This window comes from Dipteris shenzhenensis, chromosome 16, assembly GCF_047967505.1.
Source record: "Dipteris shenzhenensis isolate YYH24624 ecotype China chromosome 16, Dip_SZ_1.0, whole genome shotgun sequence".
NCBI classification, from domain to species: domain Eukaryota; kingdom Viridiplantae; phylum Streptophyta; class Polypodiopsida; order Gleicheniales; family Dipteridaceae; genus Dipteris; species Dipteris shenzhenensis.
Window position 1 is genome coordinate 28908279 of NC_141611.1, and position 20357 is coordinate 28928635.

Below are 20357 nucleotides of genomic sequence, written 5' to 3' on the forward strand. Positions count from 1 at the left end.
CAGCCTAAGAGTAAGGGAAATGAAGTTAACAAGTTATTTGCTTGGGAGCATAAGGATGAGAAGGCTATAGGCATTCCACAAAGAGCATTGGGAAAAGAATATTTTCATCATGTAGATGTCACAAAAGCAGTAATAGATAATTGGCACATACTCAAGTCATTGTTTGGGAAGAAAATGAGAAATCGAAAGGCTTTGTTGAAACAAGAATTGTTTGGCTTTTGTATGGGAGAGACTAAGGGCCTCATCACTTGTTTAAATTAGATGCAGTCAAAATCTTAAAGCAAGTGATACCTCTTGTATCCAAAATCAATAATGAAGACTCGAAGGAAATACTTCTCTCATCACTGTCTCACAGGTATCTGGATTTGGTTCAAATATTATAGGAATTTTGAAGGACTCGATTTTATGGATTTGATTGCACTATTGATGAGTGAGAAGATATATATGGAATTAAATTTTTTTGTCAGTGAACGTGCTTACATGGTCAAAGAAAAGAGAAAGTCCATGAAGGGCACTAGGAAGGACTTACATGTGCTACTATTGTGAAATGGAAGGCCATATCAAGCAGTTTTTCTATAAAGGATAGAAAGATGAATAGCTAGGGAGCTCCAAAGAAAAGGTGTGTACAATCCCAATGATGTTGCAAGTCTCATGGAAACACAAATTGATGATCATGACTAGGCATTTTAGCCTTTTACAAAGTTTTAGAATTACTGAATCTTTTTGTAACCATGTAGTTGTTTATAGATGGTCTTGGCTCTTCTTGGGTAGATCATATTCTATTTTGTTCAAAAGGTTTTGGTGGTACCATTTTTCTTGTTGAATTTTGATATTCCAAGATTGTTCTTGTTTAGCGCTCCCCTACTCAAATTTTGGGGGGATGTAAGAAAATCCTCTTTAGGGGGATTGTCTTGTTGGCTAAAGGATTGGAAGGGTAGAACAAGCCTTAGGCTCCATGGCTAGTTGATGTAATCAACTCGTGGGTATTTGGCTCTCCTACGTGTTCAGTGGCTGGTGAAATGCATGTATCACATGGCATGGCAACTGGGCAGTGCATGACTACCATTGAACCTTGCATGGTAAGTCAACAATTGTTTGAGATGAGTGTGGACAATGGCTCTTGGGAGAGCAGGAGGATGGCACTCAAGCTTTTTCATTTTGACCTACATAAGCTCGGATAATTTATTAATGAATTGCTGGATGAGAGTCTATGAGCTATTATTGATGTGTTGTAAAGCAAGTCTGTCTTACTCTAGGTTCCATAGTAGAGTCAATTGTGTCAACCATTTTATGAGCAACAAACACAGTCATGTTGAGCTCTAGTTTGTCAATCTGTTTCAAGTCTCATTCAGTTTGATACAAAGCTTATATTTAGGTCTTCTCCTATGTCGCAATTCTTTCATCACTTGATTCTTAAGGTGGACGGATAATCGGGTTACTACAATCTATATTCTATGTATCAGCTTCATTTTATGCTTAGATAAATTAAGAGCATGGGAAAGCTCAAAGTTAACCATTGGTATCAAAGTCATTCATTGTTGGGGGCTTAGGGGCATTTGGTTTGAGTAAATTTGTGTGTTTGTGAGGCTATCTATCGAGGAGTTTGTAAGTAGAATGGAGTTGTCATGAGGATTTATAAGAGTCCTCAATTTCATGGTAGTCACATAGGTGCATATGCGGCTCTCCCAAGGTTTGCCCACCCATTCTCAATACAGAGTCAATGTGATGGGACATGGAACTATCCTATCGATATCCTTAATGGACATGGGACCTCATCCCAAGATATCCTTATGGATCAATGAATCCCTCCTTTATGATTCGTAAATAGAGGTCCCTATAGAATTTGAGCTTCACTAGAAACTTGCTGAGTGCCAACCCCGGATTATTATTTTTAGCCTTATGCAAGTACAAGCGGAGCTTTGCCGCTACTCTACACACACATTTTGTTCTACCTAAGTCCATGTTGGCACAGAGACAATAGGAGTGGTGAGCCTATATGAGTCTATCAAAGGGAGAGTTCGTGTCCCAGGAAGCCTATCAGACTTGGTTGAGAGCATGATCGGGGTAAAGTAAGGATGCCCTCTCTCACCAACTCTCTTTGGGCTCTACATTGATGAGATTACATCTCTCATAGACCACCTAGGAGGCGAGGGAGCACCCCTAGCAGCAGTATCTCGAGGATAGAGGAGTCTCACACACGCTAAGGATTGCGATTGGACAAATGCGGGTCTCATTCCATCAGCTGAGGATCAAGGCAGGGAGAGCTGCAGGCATACATAGAGAGCAATAGACTTGCAGGTTGTGCGCGATGGGGGCGGTCGAAACAGAGGAGCACTTTCTATGTGTCTGCCCAACCCACTATGAGATTTGAGGGTGCTACCACTGCCTTTTCTAGGAGGGGCATGGCTTTGGCCCACTCTCATGATGACTGATCCACTTCTAGGACTGGGTCTGTATTGGACTCTACCTCATGGAGATGCGACGACACAAAGAGAGGCTACTACGACATATCAGAGAGAGCAATAGGATGGGACCACTGTACCATAGGGTACTGAGGTAGACTGAGCGCAGAGACAAGTCACAGATTCCTATGCATTTGACTCAGCTCCAGGGCACTATGGGGTAGAGGAGGAGGAGCTAGCCAACATGAGAGATGTATGGATTGGTGGAGAGAGCCGACACAACACTACTAGACGAGGGACATAGAGACCATACATGATGCGATAGGCAACCAAAGCACATACGATCGAGGTTCAACCTATTTCAGCTCTCCTCAGGGGAGATCTCGACCGAGGCGAGGCGTCTTCCTTGACATAACCCATCAGATCCAAAGATTGAGGAGACCACGCCCTCCACCACCATGAGAGGCAGCCCGACAGATGCAGATACGTGAGCTCTTTGCATCTCATCAAAGAGCCACCATGGAGCCTAGGTACGAGGAGCTGGTTCATGCACTTGGGACTCTAGCTCTAAGCACTTGATATTTTCATGCCACCCTCAAGCTATTTCGTTATTTTGTACTAGTATAGTATTTTAGTACTCAGCAAGGGCCTTAGTGAGCCCTTTGCCCGGGCCACAACATTCTGTATGAGTTACTTGATTCCATACTTTGTCCCATAGACCCGCGAGGCCTCCTGCGGATGTTAATATATCTTTCTTTCTTTCTGTGTGTGTGTGTGTGTGTGTGCATGCGCGCATGCCTGTGCACATGCGTGTGCATGTGTGTGCACGTGCGCATGTGCGTGCACGTGCGCGTGTGCGTGTGCGTGTGTGTATGTGTGTCTGTGTGTCCAAACTTAGATGTATTCCAACCTTTATCTGCTATTGGCAATCTACTTCTACAATCCTTCTTTCGTATGCCCTATCTACTCCTCAAATCCTTAAAACTCCTTTTACATTTCTTAGCTCTCATCTCTCTAAATAGGTGAAGGGTACAAGGTATCCACTCTCTAAACCCTACCTAGCTTTTGAATCCTACAACCCTTTTGAACTTGTAACCCTAAGATGCACTTCTCCATCAAAACCTAATGAGCAAATATTAATCCTTACATGAGCTAATGTGAAAATTGCTTTCTATGTAGCAGCTTACAACTTTTGATGGATTTCAATGGAATGTGACTCGAGGCCCTATCCTACACAATGGGATATAGAGAACTACTTGCAATGCTCTACCTTACACCTTTCAGTATGACTTGAAGCCCTTTGCTACATTGTGAACATATCCATTATCTTGAGCTAACACCACCTGATACAAATCTTGGCATATATAAGAGAGAATTTGTGAGACAATGATGTGTGTCCACTCAAGCCGCTTTATCACATGATTGAAGGAGATGTGAAAAATCCCATAAGTGCCACTCACCATGCTCATGCAATGGATCCATCGGCCGACATCATCTTGCAAAGATCATGATTTGTAGCAAGCATAGAGATGTGAAATGTTCAAAAAATTTATTCAATCCATCGCCATGCTAAGTCGAGAGTGTGTATGAGCTAGTAAAACCCTTGCTAAATGAAATAATCCCTTCCTGAATGAAAATTCAATCTATCGCCATGCTAAGTGGAGAGTGTGTTTGAGTTGATAAAGCCCTTGCTAAATGGTTATTGACGAGCATGCACATCTTCCTTCATTATTTACCCATCATTTATTAAGAGTAAAAGTAGAAGCTTGCAAGAGAATCAGGGTCAACTCCCTACATGTGACCCCCAAAATGTGTTAGAGTAATGGAGGCTTGCTTGCCTATTCAAATCTCCTTAGAGTGATGTCCCTGGAGATTGAAAAGCTCTTAAGATCTCACACATAGGCTTGTGCACATAGCAACCGACATTAATTCAAAAGAATACTCAACAATGTATGTTGCGAACTAATGTATGTATCATGATCCACTATAGTGAATTGAAGCAAGTACAAAAGTGTTGAGGAGAAGAGGTATCGGAGAGGGAGAGACACACAATCCTAAGATGAGGGTGGTTATGTCATTTTTTGTTTTTGTTTTTTCATACGGAAGCAAAACTTGTTTGAAAGAAATGAGAGAAACTATTCCTGAGAGTAAGGTGCCAATATGCTACCAAATTTTTAAACAAAATGAAAAAGGTGAGAAACTTTACTACTTTGCATTCCCCCTTTTAAGTTGCCAGCTAGGGAGAAAATGCCAATGTGGATGAAAGACCTCACATTGAGAGAAAAACAAGGGGTCTTATCCTTACCCTTTTCAAACAACCCGTTGAGATAGATTTGGAGATAAGTTGGCGATTGTTGGCATATGATTGCCACTAATTGGTTATTGCTCAAGCGCCCACCTAGATAAAACAATTTGTTGGCACTGAGATGAAAGATTGGTCCAATATCAAGGCCAACTAATTGGTCAGCAAGAGATTGTCATGCATCTACAAATATGGTAGTATTTGACATAGTCGACTATGGAATATAAACAAAAGTAGAACAATCCTCTTGAAGAGCATGATCTAGGAGTTGAGTGCCATTAGAGATAGTGAGCATTTGTTGTTAGGCAAGAAGCATAAGTTGCAGGATGGTGGGCTCATTTTGACATATAAAATCAACAACATGTTGTAGGATGGTAAGCATATAAATCAAGCCTAAAGAGGACATTGTAGCAATATAGTGACAGTGTGAGAGACATCTTATCGTTATATCTTGATCTTGCGGCTGCCAAAGAAATCCCCATATTAAGATTGAAGTGCATGGTGAATTGTGGACACTTGTAGTATCTATGTCCAAAGTTTGTCATGTGCTTGGCGCAAAGCCAACTATTGAAAAAATGTGCACAATGTTGATTTGCAAATCGAGCCACATAAATGCATCTGACTCCCTTTGCTCTTTGATGGTGAGATTGGACTTTTTGTCATCCTTTATTGGCTTGATTAGACCATGCGTGTTAGAGATTTGTCTAGCTATGTATTTGAATCGAATGTCCATGCACATTTTGAAGATGTCTTAAAGAGGGGTGATGATGTGGGCATCATGTTTGAAAGTTTGCTTATCCAAAGTTACCTTTGACATCTTAATGAATCTCTACATAAGATAAGGGCAACATTATGAACTGTAGAAGTAATATGGTTGTTAACATTTAGAGATCTTACAAAATGTAAAATCACAATCAACAAAAATACACAAAAATGGAATAAGAGGAGGGTGAGACATTCATAGCATTCCAAAAAATATATATAATGATGCCTTGGTCGACAAGCTGTTACCATAGCTCGAATGGAGGATAAACAAGTTGTACAGAGGACACCTTCAGGTATTCTTAATGGTCCCTCCATGTTATAGAACTCACTCTAAGTTTGATACGGTGCCAAGGAGGCAAAACTAGGATACATTTGATCTAGTCAACAACCTTCAACAAGTTATACAAAGGAGTATACTTGTAGGTATTCTCTCCATGCCATAGAACTCACGCAAAGTTTGATGTGGTACCAAGGAGACAACATTGGGATACAAAGATCTTGGCCCACAATGTGTGTGGATCTATATTAAATTTGAATACCAAATGTATTTTTGAGGTTAGGACGAGAAAGACTAGTTCTAGTGAGAAACTAGAGCTAGAGTTTATGACCAATGCAGCTCATAAAACATATAAACCAAACTCCAAATTGAATTATGATCGTTCCCCTTACAATTGACTCTTAGATCAGAGCCATATCAAGGGTGTTGCTAGTGTGAAGTGGTCATAGAAAGCTGTCTTGGTTTGACAATTCCAAAGGTAAAAAAACTATGACAAGGCAGAGCTAGCTTATTGATGTTCAACAAAGTGTTACATGTCCTTGGGCTATAGACACGAGACATCTAGGGCACAGTATGGAAAGTAAGAGCTTAGAGAGAGAAAATAGTTGTCAGAGAGTGTGTTAAGGCTCATGTATAGATGGCCCATGAATATTTTTTTTTCACACTCACTCACACACCCATGGCCAACTACCTACATTTGATGCCATAGAGGTTGGCCCCTCGTAAATTAGCCTAGGTGGGACAAAACTGAATCGCTCGAGCTGCCTGTTGTTTTGTGGTCCATGATTCTTGCAACCCGTACACTCCACTTGCAAACTTCCTCTTCAGCCAGTGCCAGCACTGAAAACTTTTGTCACTCTCCCAGTTAGAGTCTGGTTTTGCAAAACATTCATGTTTGCTAGCATTGAAAACTTTTGTCACTCTCGAAGTCAAAGCCGGGTTTTGCAAAAAACATGTGTTTGCCAAATTTTCCTTTTGGATTAGATTCGGGTGAAATCTTAGAGGGCTTCCCCGTGTGGAAGCCAAGGCTGAGACTGCAGCAGCCCACTACCCAGCTAAGCAGTACAATAGCATAGTCCCATGACAGCCCTGGAGTTGAGGTTGTTGCAGGCTGGACAGAGTTTTGGAGATTCTTGCACACGATCGTGTCAAAGTCAACATGCTTGGCCCAATGCAATGCTTGGGCATTGCAAGGTCGGGCTAGAATCACCACATTTTTGTGATGGAGCTGCAATGCTAACCTAACATCCTCACCCAAGCCGGGTGTAATACTAACTATCCTGCTAGTGGTGTAGGGTCAGGTCGACTGGTTCTGGCGAAGAGCATCACGTGTGGAGGGGCAACACACGTGTGCCGCCCTAGGAACTTCTTCTTCCCATTTTGTATGAAAATTGACTGCCCTGCAGAATCACAGACCCTCGCGATTTGTGCCTGTTTGAGCTGCGGATCATGCCCTTCATCGTCTGCATTGTCGACTCTCCCACCATTTCGATCCGAATACAGAGTTTCTGCACCTAGCTCCGCCCCTTGTTTGCCTCTTTCGCTGCCCAGGACCACCTCCATCCTTAACTTTGCAGACAGCTTTCGTTTCCTTTCGATCTTCTTTCCCTCAGTAACCCTTCAGGAATTGCTCGACGTCCTAACAGGGATGAACTCTGCGGCGTTCTTTTGCCCGGGCAGTAGCGAACCACACTTTCTCTCCAGCATTTTTCTTTGTGTTCGCTTTGTAAGTCGCAAAGAAGAAGCTCACAGATGACATATCTGGACACAGAAAGTAATGGAATGTTTGGACTGCCAAAATGATTTAGGTCGCATCCTTGAGAAAGATTCATAGAACATCAAGATTATCTTTTACACATAGGCTAGTTTTGCTTGGAATGCTTCTTTCACTTGCGTGGAGTCAAAAGCCGAAGCTGGCCATGTCGAAATGCTGTAAAGATCGCGCTGATTGACTTACCGTTCTCCCATTACCGAAATGAGGCGTCGACTGGTTGATCCACGGCGTCAGCAGCGAAAGCGCTTCTCTCGGGAATTTGTTGTGCTCGTTGCGGGTCTTTTCGCTCTAATGCTTTTCGCGATCCTCGGTCACCACCGTCGACCTTCCGCCACTCCTTCACAACAGCAGGTCATCTTTGTACTCTACTTTATATCCCCTGACTTCTTTTGACAATATTATCAGGTTTCTCGCTTTCCAAATCCCAACAAGTACAACACCTCTCAGCATTGGCCACCCCATTGATCTATTCTTTGGGAGGGAGCTGTCCTGAGATGTTCTCCATTCATGAGCTAACTTTTCACAGAATATAGCATCTTCTAACCACTCGAGTTGAATCTGATGGCAGTCCCATGCATTCTTTGAATCTGAAAGGGTAAACTAAATGACCAAACATTTTGACTATGACCTGAGACTGCACTGTTCATCAATGTTGCACCCACAGATGTCGATCTTAACCACCAGGCATCATTCATAGCATAAAAGCTGCAGGTCTAAACTTATCAGCACACAGGCTATTATTTCAACTAGGCAACTTCAGCCCTATATTTTTGTAGACCTCAGCAGCATCGCATAAGCCCAGTATGGCTCTCATGTCTGCCAAGCATCCTCTGTCTCTTCTCTAATGCGAGCTGTCTTCACCACCTTCTGTCATATTCCAATGCCCAGCGAACACTGCATTCTGGCCTTCAAGCAACTCACTGAGTTCCTCCAACTACATTTTTCTGTGAGCAGATTTATTGTCTGCATAGATCGGCAACCTCAACCACAACAAATGTCCCACTTTGATCCTTACCCCTTTCTTTACTCTGCCATTTTGTTCCATCCATCAAAACACCCCTTCCACTCCAGGCTGTGAATAAAATATATATGGGGTGTATTCAGGAAAAGTGGACCTCAACCAGAAGAGTTCATCAACTCCTATCTTAATCTCTTGATGCGCTAGTGTGTCTGGCTTGGCTTTCCAAATTACTCTTCCACAGACTGTTGGCTTTACAACGTCACATATCCCTTGCACATTCCAAGGAAGGAAAGGACACACCAGTGCTCTAAAAGGCTCTGAGGCTTCTTCACTGAAAACTTCCTAGTTAGAAGCTGGAAAACCTTTGTCATTATCAGCAAGAAAAGTAATTGACGTTTCTTTACGTGGGACCATCTTCTTTTTGCATCCTTTGAGTTTTTTGCCAATAGCTTTTGAGCCTTCTGCCTATTAGAATCTTTCAGGCTCTTTCTGATCTGTCCTCTCTCTCCCACTTTCTAGAATCCGGCTCTGGTAAAAATTCAATCATCTATCTCTTTGCTTATTCATGGTCATCTCTCTCTTTGCTTGATTCAGGGTCTTCAAGCTACAACTTCATTATCCCCTGCCTTGCTCTTGCTGTATTTCTAGACTCTTCCCTTCTGTTGTGCGTGCATATCTCCTCCTTTCCCTCCCACATGCAGCTTCACTTCGAGTCTCTAGATATCTGTGAATGTATCAAGTGTTTGGAAGTGGACCAGACTTGATATCTTGAATCCAAACCAACCCACCCGGCAACTTGGTTGTCAGGCTTTGCTGGCATGTGATATGTGTGTGTGTGTGTGTGTGTACACATACATGCATGCATGCATGCTGCATGCATACATACATACATGCATACATACACACGTGTGCATACACACATACATACGTACATTTGTTATGCATGTATGAATAATATATACACACATACACACTTTTTAAAAAAAAAAAGTGAAATCCATGTAACTTTATATTACAAAAAGACTGTCCCCAAAGCAGAGATCAGTCAGTACAAAATCACATACACGTGCACACTCGCATGCATACACACATACATAATACATATGTATGTATGTATAATATATGTATGTGTGTGCGCGCACGTGCACTTATTACTTTGCAGCCCAGTAAAGCTCTAGGCGAGCACGCAGGCTGACAGTGTTTGAAGGTGTCTTGAGGAGGTAGGAGAGCAGTTTTGTGGTGACAGGGTTCACATCCAGGAAGCACCTTGCTGCTGCTTGAAAGCCCCCCAGCAGTTTGATTGGCCAGTTTATGTATCTGCTGACCAGCCTCAGATTGGCCTGACCCAGAACAGCCGATTTTCAGGCCTGTATGGCCGACTTCAAGCGGAGTCTGGACTTTGGCCCACTTCTCACCTGTCCTCGTCTTCTGACTTGCTGTTTCTGCTCCTTTGCCTATGGATAGGACCTAGGGGTTGCCATGTGCTCTCCTTCCAGGGCCTTGTACTGCTTCTATGCCAGGCCTTCCATGTATCCCCATTGGCTGTACCAATTGCCCACATGGCAGCCTGCATGCCGCCCTCGTGGCAGGCTGCAAACCTTTCCTCTCTCTTTTCTCTCAGATGGAAACCATAGGAAACCATATGAATTGTATGGGATGAGAGAAAATTAGTTTTGGTAAGATGACAACCGTAAATATTGGAAAACATACTTGTGATTCTCTTGTAGGTGGGCCCAAACTTATAGATTCATCACTCTTCCATCTGAAAAATAATGCTCTCAACCTTCCTCGAATATTCACCCCACTCACAATGCGCCAATATTCACTACACTTACTACAACTTGGAGCCCAAACTTTTAGATTCATCACTCTTCCATCTGAAAAACAATGCTCTGAGCCTTCCTCGAATCTCCACACTGAAGCAACAAAATTTTGACTTCCCTAGACCCCCTACTTTGAATCAAAAGATGTTGGGTCAAAGAGGTGCAGCTATTGTTTTCATCAATCACAGTAACGACTGGAGTGCCTTCTCATTTTTGCGTTCTTCACACACAAACAAGAGCAGTTTTTTGAAATTTGTGGTTCCTCTTTCTTCTAGCGGCTTTTTTGCTTCTTTTTCCTCCAGACGTTTTGTCTGGTCCAATTGTCTTCTGCTTTCTTCTAGCTGGGATGAATGTTCTTCGAGTAGTTGTAGGTGGACCCGATTCTGCTCTAGAAGGTTCGCCATCACTTCTTGAGCACTTGGCGGAAGTGAATCTTGCTTCTCTTCAAAGTCTTCAAGGTTGAGTCCTTTTCCTGACCCTTCCATGGCGCTTGATTGTGTGTCCTTTTCGGATCTCAACACAACCATACACTCGTGGTAGTCAAGTTGGATACAGACCGAAGCTCTGATACCAATGTAACATGCAATGGTAATCTGATCGTGTAATTCACAGCAAGACCTTTAAACCTTTAGCGAGGAATTAGCGTTGTACACCATAGAGAGAGAAAGGAGATGAGGGTAGAGAGAGAGTAGAGTTGACAACCGATTGGGTCCCTGTATCCACTGAGGGGCCCCCTCCCCCAATCAGGGGAGAATTTGCTTTATACTTGGAGAACTGAGAAATACCAAGAACACTCTTTGAGAGAGCATGGAACGTGCTTCTAAAGAGCTCACTGTGCACACGTATAGCAGACCCACCCAAAGACTTGAGAGGCAACGACGATCAATATCGAGATCTTGATGCTGTTCACACTGACGATGTAGGACGCTTTTGCAAGGCAAGGGAGAGGCTTGTGCTGTCCACCGGAATATAGGGCTACTGCGTGGGTGAGAGAGTGAAAGCTAGGAGTGATAGATCCTATAAGAGAGCTGAGAGATGACTGAAATAAAGAGCTGAGAATGAGCTGTGTAAAACTGTAAAAGATAACTGAAAAGAGCTGCTGAAACAGACCCCAAACCTTACTCCGTTTGCTGTCCAAACTCCCTGTCTGATGCGCTGTGTGAACACCTTCCTAGAGGGCTGAATTGATGCCAAAGGCTGAGGCTGGCTAGAGGGCCACTGGGGGTGAGTGTCAGGCTGTTCAGAGGGGGCTGAGGAGGAGCTATAGGAGGCTGAAGGAGGGGGGGGAACTGAATGAGGAAAAAGGGCTTGGAGGCCCCCTATTTATAGGGCTTTTGGGGCTGGTTGGCTGGCCCCATAAATGCAGCCCTAGGTCCCTTAAAGGCAGCACTAGGTCCCATAAAGGCAGCCCTAGGGAGGGGTGCAGGGTAGCCTATAAAGGCAGCCCTTCCCCTGCCATTCTCTATAGAGAAACGATAGGGTTTGTAGTGGAGCGATCAAAAATAGACAATACTCAGACACAGCTGAAGAACGGAACTCAGAAAACATAGTGCCTGTCGGTAATATGAAAAACTGAATACAAGAACCTCAAGCCGGTGTGTCTCAAGGATCGTGGCTGAGGTGAATCAGAAAGATGATTCTATGTAGAGAAACAGTAGAAAAGATAGCAGCAGAGGGAGCGAAGCGCAGTCCTCCGTGTAGCTCGATGATGACGAAGAAGATGAAGGGCTAGAGCTGCCCTAGGAAATGGCTGAAAACCAGCATGCTCTGAGGAAGGAACCTTCAGGCTCTCTGGAATAGCAACATGATGAAAAAAAAGGAGCAGATCTGGAGCAGGAGGGGCAGATCTGGAGCAGAAGGAGCAAAGGAGCAGATCTGGAGCAGGATGGGGCAGATCTAGAGCAGAAGGAGCAAAGGAGCAGATCTGGAGCAGGATGGGGACAGATCTGGAGGAGAAGATGGAGCAGCCAGGAGGCAGGAAGGAGAGGCAGAGAGAAGGCAGAGAGGAGGCAGCCAGGAGAGGCAGAGAGAAGGCAGATCTGAAGAGGAGAGGTAGATGGAGCAGGCGGGGCTGCAGCAAAGGATGGCGGAGATGAGGAGCAGCTGCAGGTCCTGTCCTTATCTAGAGGAGTGTGGGGGCTTGTGCCTTAATAGGCCAGACCTAGCTGGTCGGCCAGCTGGTCGGTGGGCCTGCCAGCTGGGCTTTCTGGCCACTTATTTGGCTGAGGTGGCTGGCCTTTTGGCTGGCCTGTAAGCTGTATAGATTGCCCTAGAAATTGGGGATTGTTAGTTGCTTAATATTCTCTTCACTTGTTCTAGGCTTGAGGGGGCCCAGAAGGGCTGCTATCCTAGGCTGGACGTAAACCTATCCCTAAACCTAAGATGGAAACCTATCCCTATCCTACGGTTCTCCAGTGGGTACTAGTGAACAAGGACTAATCTTCTGACTTGATGTAAGGCTAAGAGACTGACTTACGTAGCTTGTGCCTGACCGTCCATGGACAAGGGCTCACAAAGGGGTCACAACATATGACAAAAACTCCTATTAGGAAACTATCACACACTTGTCAATATAGCCAATGTGTCACTTTGCACCCAAGTGCAAGGGTGCATGTGACAAGGCTCATCCAATGAGTTGATCTTGAAACACTTCGCCCTGTCATGAGCTTTTGCTCATTATCGTATCGAGCTTTGCATTGTAACTTGTCTTAGCAACTTGGGTATGTCATTTCATTTACTGAGTACATGTCTCAATGCTAAATTCATACCTTTTGAACGATCTAGGCCTTAGTGCCGCTATGATTACATGACTATTGTTGCTGTGTAGCAGGTGTGTGCTTCTATGTTGCTTGAGGCAGTTGTGTACATCAACTTTAGGAAAGCTGGAAGAATTATAAATAAAAAATATCCAACCATTTGGGCATCGTCGTGCTCTTGCCATTGCCTCGCCATTGCCTTGACCTTATGCTTCATGCTTTGTATTTGATGGACATGCCAGGACATGGAGTGTGGTGAGCAAAGCACGTGCATCTTTCAGCATTTTACAACATGAATGGATCTCACTAGTTATAATCCATGGAGACATGGAAACTTTGCCTTGTGGCAGATCCTACTTGATATAATGAGGCTTGTATATCTATATAGTCAACTTTTTTTGTTACCTCATTTTTCTTCTCTTTCATTTTCTCTTTTGTTTTCTTTGTAGAATTTTGGTCTTTAGAACAACAAAATCTGAAATTGTACGATTGAATATATACTAGTCTTACAAAGGTGTATTGTATATCTATATAAGCAAAAAAGGTATGGGCACATCATTCTTACTAGCCTTGTTGGAATTCATTATGGGCACATCATTCTTACTAGCCTTCTCCTTTAGTGCTAGCCTTCATCATGGCTGAGTTTGCCCTTCACCTCTGGAGTGCCGACAGAAACTCAGTACGAAGACTTTGTATAAATGGATGCTCAATATGTGTGGGTGTGTGGATTTGTATGTGTGAGAGCATACTTTTATACTATGGTCTACACCCACTGTTGGGCGTTGATGACGTCAGTGGGGATGTCATAGTAGCTAGTCCTTGCTATGCGTGATGGAGTTTATGGTTTTCAATCTTATGAATGACTCTCGTGAGATTGAAACTGCACTATGTTGTGTTTTTAGAGGATGAGTCTGGGAATGTTCTTGGATTCAGCTAGGTATATGCTTCTGCCGTATTAGCGGACATGCAAATTTCACCTTGTGAAGTTTTCATCCAAGTTGCGGCCTGCTGGTATTGCGATAATTCATTCTATCTTAAATGGTGCGTTGCCCTACCAGCTAGATTTATATTTAGATGCTCGTTTGGGAGAGACTAAAATGAAATCATTTAGACTTCACAAGCAGTTGTAGCTTGAATGATGGCTAAGTTTTCCCTTCACCTCCGGAGTGCCAACAGAAACTCAGTACGAAGACTTTGTATAAATGGATGCTCAAGTATGTGGATTTGTATGTGTGAGAGCATACTTTTATACTATGGTCTACACCCACTGTTGGGCGCTGATGACGTCAGTGGGGATGTCATAGTAGCTAGTCCTTGCTATGCGTGATGGAGTTTATGGTTTTCAATCTTATGAGTGACTCTCGTGAGATTGAAACTGCACTATGTTGTGTTTTTAGAGGATGAGTTCGGGAATGTTCTTGGATTTATCTAGGTATATGTGTAATATGCTGGTGCTTTCTTTCATGCGTACATTTGCTTCATGCCATCCTATGTTAAGATGATTTGTCTGAGTTGTATAGTCTTTTTCACTTGGTTGAGCTTGGATGAGAGACAAAGAACTCCTCCATTGCGTAACATGTTGCATTCCAAGTAGATTTGAGCAAGCTTGCCTTGAGATTGGGGTTGAGAGCATGACTTCCCTATGGGTGAGTGTTCTACTTCTTGGGGATTGAGATTGTTGCTCTTGCTTCATGATTATGCCTAGTGGACCGAGTCCCATGAAGATGTGACATTGCTTGTCTCATGAGTGGATATTGAGGTTGAGAGGAACCGTTCTTTCACGCAGCCAACATAGTATCTATCAAAGCACCGTAGAATCTTTTCATATGATTAGTTATAAAGAGACTCCGCGGGTCTTTAGAAACCCAGTATAGCTGCTTATGCTTGGGCACTGATGACGACATAAGTGTTGCTTTGCTTGCTTAGTATGTCTTCCTTTTGCTTTTCATAAAAGTTTTTGTTTACCTCTTTTTTCTTCTCTTTCATTTTCTCTCTCTTTTTTTTTTTTTTCCCTTCCTTTGTAGTTTTTTGATCTTTAGAACAACAAAATTTCTAAATTTGTATGATTGGACTTATTCGAGTCTTACAAAGGTATATGATTAGTTATTCTAATTCTTCAGTTTTTAAAATCATTTTTTATTAAAGGCAAATTTTTAAATGCTTATTTGCCTATCTTCTATGATATGATCTACTTGCAATGAAAGAAACTGTTAAACAATGAAGAGATGACAAACAACCCCAACCACCGCATCCGTGGCCTCTTCCGCAGGGTATATTCACCTTATCGCTTCTGAACTGGTGTCATTCCTTGGGCATGATTCCAAGTGCCCTTATCTGCTGGTGCCCCTGGCTTCTTGGCTGCCTGAGGTTTCAGGAGGCTGCCAATCAAGGATCCTCTTTTTGTTTCTACTTTGGATACCCCAGTTGGGCCCTGGGCTGCATGCCCAATTCCTGGCTATGGCTGCTCTGCTTATGTGATTGCGTGGATGTTGATGTTAAGCTCCTTCCTGCTGGCTGTCTGATGATGGAGGTGATGGAGAATGAGTGCTACAAGGCTCTCTTGTGTAGGCCCTGGGGGTCTTGTAGGCATGACTTGGAGAAGCACCTGAGGTCCTAGGGTCGTGTGCTGCTGATGTGGCTGCCACATGGCAGCCAGTCCTGGCTGCTATTGCCCTGAGGCTTGCATGACAGCCATACATCTGATGTGCAGTGAGTATCTCATGGATCTGGGATGACAAATGGTGACTTGCACTACTGAACCTTAGTTGGCTTGAGGGAACATGCCACATCATCATGGAGGTGAATGACATAATTATGCATGTCTCTAAAGGATCAAGAGTCTGTAAAAGTACTTCTCAGCAGAAATACTTTTGCTCAAAGTGTCTAATGGTTCATAACCTGGTTTTTTAGTTGATGTCACACAATATATGGTAACACTATGCCTGATTAAATCAATATCTTGTCCTGGGCGGGCATGCTTGATTGCAGGTAATAAAATTCTGTTCTTGTTAAACTCTAACGTTTTTTCAATATAGCTTTGGGAACCTTCATGCCCAGAACACAGCTTTTAAAAAAAGGGTGCTGCATCTGGGTCTTCTCATCCTTGTTAGCATATATTGATGAACTTTCGTCTAATTTGCTGTGCAGCTTCTCAGTCTACACTCAAATGGACAAGGAACTGCAGAAGCCATGAATTTAACGGAGGAGATGCTAAGTGCAGGTTCTCTAATTCGGCAGTTGGGGGACCAAATGACTTTGGCGAAGGCTTATGTGGTGATTGCAAAGGAAAACAACAATCTTGAACTTGCATGGGAGCTTAGTGCACAGATTCGGGCCTGTCAGCAACTTCTCTCAAAGTCCGCAACGCGAGGCTATGCAGTGACTCTAGAGGAAGCTGAAGCAATTATACGGGAGCTCTCTCTATTAATTTATCAGGCTAAAGAGCTTCACTATGATAGTGCCACAATGATCATGAAGCTTAAAGCTCAAATCCAGGCTTTAGAGGAAAGGGTCAATGCAGCCACAGTACAGAGCACTACCTTTGGTCAGCTTGCAGCGGAGGCTGTTCCAAAGGGCTTATATTGCTTAGGAATCAGGCTCACAACAGAGTGGGCAAGGGATCCGGATTTTCGGAGCTTTATTTCTAGGCAGAAGCGTTCTGTAAAGCTGACAGACAACATGCTATATCATTTCTGCATTTTTTCTGACAATATATTGGCAACATCTGTGGTGGTCAACTCCACCGTTCACAATGCAGACCACCCGGATCAACTTGTCTTTCATCTTGTCACTGATCAAGTCAACTTTGGTGCAATGCAGGCATGGTTTGGGAAAATTGATTTCAAGGGGGCAACTGTTGAGGTGCAAAGTGTTGACAGCTTTACATGGCTGAATGCTTCATATGTCCCTGTGCTTAGGCAACTTCAGGATGCAGAGACTCAGAGTTACTATTTCAAGGGAGTACAAGATCCTAAAAGTGCAGTGAAGTTCCGTAATCCCAAGTACTTGTCAATGCTGAATCACCTCCGTTTTTATATCCCAGAGGTATATCCTGCTTTGAAGAAGGTAGTCTTTCTTGATGATGATGTGGTAGTCCAGAAAGACTTGACAGGGTTATTTTCTGTAAGTCTTAATGGGAATGTTAATGGAGCTGTGGAGACATGCCTCGAGTCTTTTCACAGATACCACAAATACTTGAATTTTTCTCATCCGAAAATTCGGTCGAACTTCGACCCTGATGCATGTGGATGGGCTTTTGGAATGAATGTTTTTGACCTTGTAGCTTGGAGAAAGGCAAATGTAACCAAACGATATCACTATTGGCAAGAGCAAAATGTTGACCGAACTCTATGGAAGCTTGGAACATTGCCGCCAGGCCTCCTTACATTTTATGGGCTCACAGAACCTTTGGACCGGGGGTGGCATGTCTTAGGATTAGGGTACGATCCTAATGTAGATGCGCAATCGATTGAAGCAGGGGCAGTAGTCCACTATAATGGAAATATGAAGCCATGGCTGAAACTGGCCATGAATAGATACAAGCCCCTTTGGGAAAAGTATGTGAATTTTTCACATCCCTTGGTGCAACAATGCAATGTCCATTGATTGCAGGGCATTCTTGGTTGTTTGTTTTCATTAATTTGATTTGTTCGAGGTTCCTTTATAATTTTGACCGGCTTTTTATTTCCATCAATTCTGGGCCAAGTCTTTTCAAGTGCTGATCTTTGTTGGCCAACCACCTGCAGCATTTGGGGAGAGTTTCTGCTCGTCTCTTTTGTAATTGCTGCAGACATACATCTTAACAGAGCTTAGCAGAGAATTTAGCGACTCTTGTGGAGGCTGGCATTATTTTTTACATTTAGTGTTGGACTATTGTAAACAGTTTTTGCTTCAAATTTTGCGTACCATTTATCATTTATCTGAGGTGTAACATTGTACTCGCATTAAACACTATTGAAAAAACAGTGGACCATGCTTTTTTATTGTATGTAGTCATGTCCAGAATTCTGCAGTTGCATAAACTTTTAAGTCAACATTCAATTAATCCTCAGGGCATTTTTGGGGACAAATGGAAAATAATTATATCCTATGTAAGATTAGAAGATAAATGAGAATCAACAAACACCATATGTCTCTTCCTCGAGTGACTTTTTTAATAGCCACACTCTCTCAGATCTATGAGATCCAGCCATAGTTTACAGATGAGCTGTCTTGTAAACAATGAGACATCCCATTTCCTGTATTATCTCCTTACAGAACCCTTTGACGTAAGCTGCTTGCGTATATCCCAGCCAAACAAGCAGCTTTTGGTACCACTATTGGATAATGTGTATGTGTTCACATAAGACTTCTCTTAGAGGTAATGGTCTTGTTCTGGCTAACAAAACAGGATACATTTTAACCCTTGTATTCTTTGCCTTTCACCATCTTCCAAGCTGTTTGTGGTTTACTTGGATCCTATTGATAGCATGTATAAAGGATAATTAGCATGTATAATGGATTCTGTAGTTAGGATGCAATCCTCAAAGAGCCTTCCATTTGTTCTTTGACTTTATAGTTTAGTCAGTAACGTCAAGAAATTTCAGATTAGAGCTAGAGGATGGAGACCGTCCGGAGTGTTATAGGAGAGCTTTCAGATCCCAAGACTGTCTGTCTGCATCCTGCACTATACTGGTATAGGCTTGCCATTTGGCTACTCGCAAGCCATGGTGCATCTAAGATGATGTTTGTTGGGCTTAATTGGGTGTGACAATGAATGTTCAATTTTGGTATGTGGAGCTTGACATCCGACCTGACTTGTACTACCTACCTGGCTATCTGTCCATAGCATACGTTGGGGGATGCAATTTGGGACAATGTTACTTGTCTTGGATTGGTGGTAATTATGATCATTGTCATGCCTTTGCTTCTCAGTGGCATTGAGAAACCCCCATACTTGCAATTTGCTACTAGCTTGCTGTCAAGAGTGCTATTGGACTTGGAACCCCCTTAGCTTGAGATATCCTAATACTTTTTGGAAGCGGCCGGCCCTTTGGATCCGTGACCTTTGCTCATGAAGATTTTGAGCGAGCTCATAAGTGGCTTAGTATGCTTCGAGCATACCACTAGATATCTTAATAAAGACCATGCAAAAATTTGTAGATCCAATCCATGTTTGCTAATCTATGATTGTGTAGCCACTTGCAAGAATCGATTCATGTAGCGGTTTACCACCTCCATGGTCCCCTATGTCAACTTGTAAATTTGGATGTGAAGACTATCCATGTATTGTGGTGCAAGGATGTAGCTCGGATGTCCATGATGAACTCTCCCAATCATACTTTCTTACATGTTGGTGTGTTGTGTGTGCCACTTGTACCACCAAGTGCTTGAAAGTAGGGATCCACTTTTCATTGTCCTTTGTTTGCACAATGAAAAAATCTCTCTCAAATTGGTTGAGTCAAGACGAGTACTAATGTTTATGTTTTGCCATCATACTTATCGGAGGAGCCTAGAGAGTTGCGTTGAATAGATGATGGTGGCAGCTAAGTGGTTGATGAAACCCCCCTTTGAAATTTGTAGAGAGTGCTCCTTCTAAAAGCTAGGAAGCTTGCTAGGTGTTAACTAGGTCCTACACGTGTAGTTGTATGAGATCCTCCCGAATGACCTAGTTTGTCTCATGACCAGTGAGTGGAACAAAGGTGCCTTGAGACTATATGAAAGAGGCCATAATTGCTCCATGTGAAGTCCATGATCCGCAAACCATCTGCATGTCCGACCATACCAACGTCTTTAATCACACTCGGTCGCTAATGTCATGGATGTGGATAGGGCCAACCATGGTAGCTTGCATCGCCCTAAGTTCATGGAACCATCCTTGCTTGAATGGAGGTATGTGATCACCTGGAATGCCGCGTTCAAATGAAGTGTAGCGACTCCGACCTAAGCTAGGATGATTTGGTGTGAGACTGATGGCTTACTATGGATCATTCCAGTTAAGTAGTAGGACCTTGAGCCCCTCTACTTGAGCCCAATCCACCTTTGATAGGTTGGGGCTCGAGCAAGGACTCCAAACTGAACTAGAATGATCTGGTGTGGAATTGATGGCTTATTGTGGATCATCTGTGCAAGCAGTAGTACTTGGAGCCTATCTACTTGAGCCCAATTCACATTTGATAGGTCAGGGCCCCAACAGGGACACGATCCCAATCCACCCCTGATAGGTCGACGCCCCAACAGGGAATGCCATACATACCTATGGGCGGACCAAAGAGTCGAAGAGAAGAGACTTGATCCTAGGATCCTAGAAATGAGAGTG

General features: G+C 43.2%; 1 protein-coding gene across 2 annotated transcripts; it reads left to right on the forward strand.

The window, feature by feature from the left end:
* The first annotated feature begins 7155 nt into the window (after positions 1–7155).
* LOC147892797 (putative galacturonosyltransferase 10) lies at positions 7156–17985 on the forward strand. Of its 2 annotated transcripts, none has more exons than XM_087387021.1 (2): positions 7156–7871; positions 16208–17985. In XM_087387021.1, exons 1-2 carry the CDS (start codon positions 7722–7724, stop codon positions 17663–17665), a joined length of 1608 nt encoding a protein of 535 aa, XP_087243147.1. In that variant the 5' UTR covers positions 7156–7721; the 3' UTR covers positions 17666–17985. The 2 variants fall into 2 exon arrangements, with proteins under 2 accessions (XP_087243147.1, XP_087243148.1); XM_087387022.1 differs by lacking the exon at positions 7156–7871 and adding an exon at positions 15957–16048.
* The last annotated feature ends 2372 nt before the right edge of the window (positions 17986–20357 follow it).

Bases quoted from the DNA above. Each gene is read 5' to 3' on its own strand.
- LOC147892797 (XM_087387021.1), top strand. From the start codon at position 7,722: ATGAGGCGTCGACTGGTTGATCCACGGCGTCAGCAGCGAAAGCGCTTC. The intron at 7,872-16,207 runs GTCATCTTTGTA...TTTGCTGTGCAG, and splicing joins CCACTCCTTCACAACAGCAG to CTTCTCAGTCTACACTCAAA.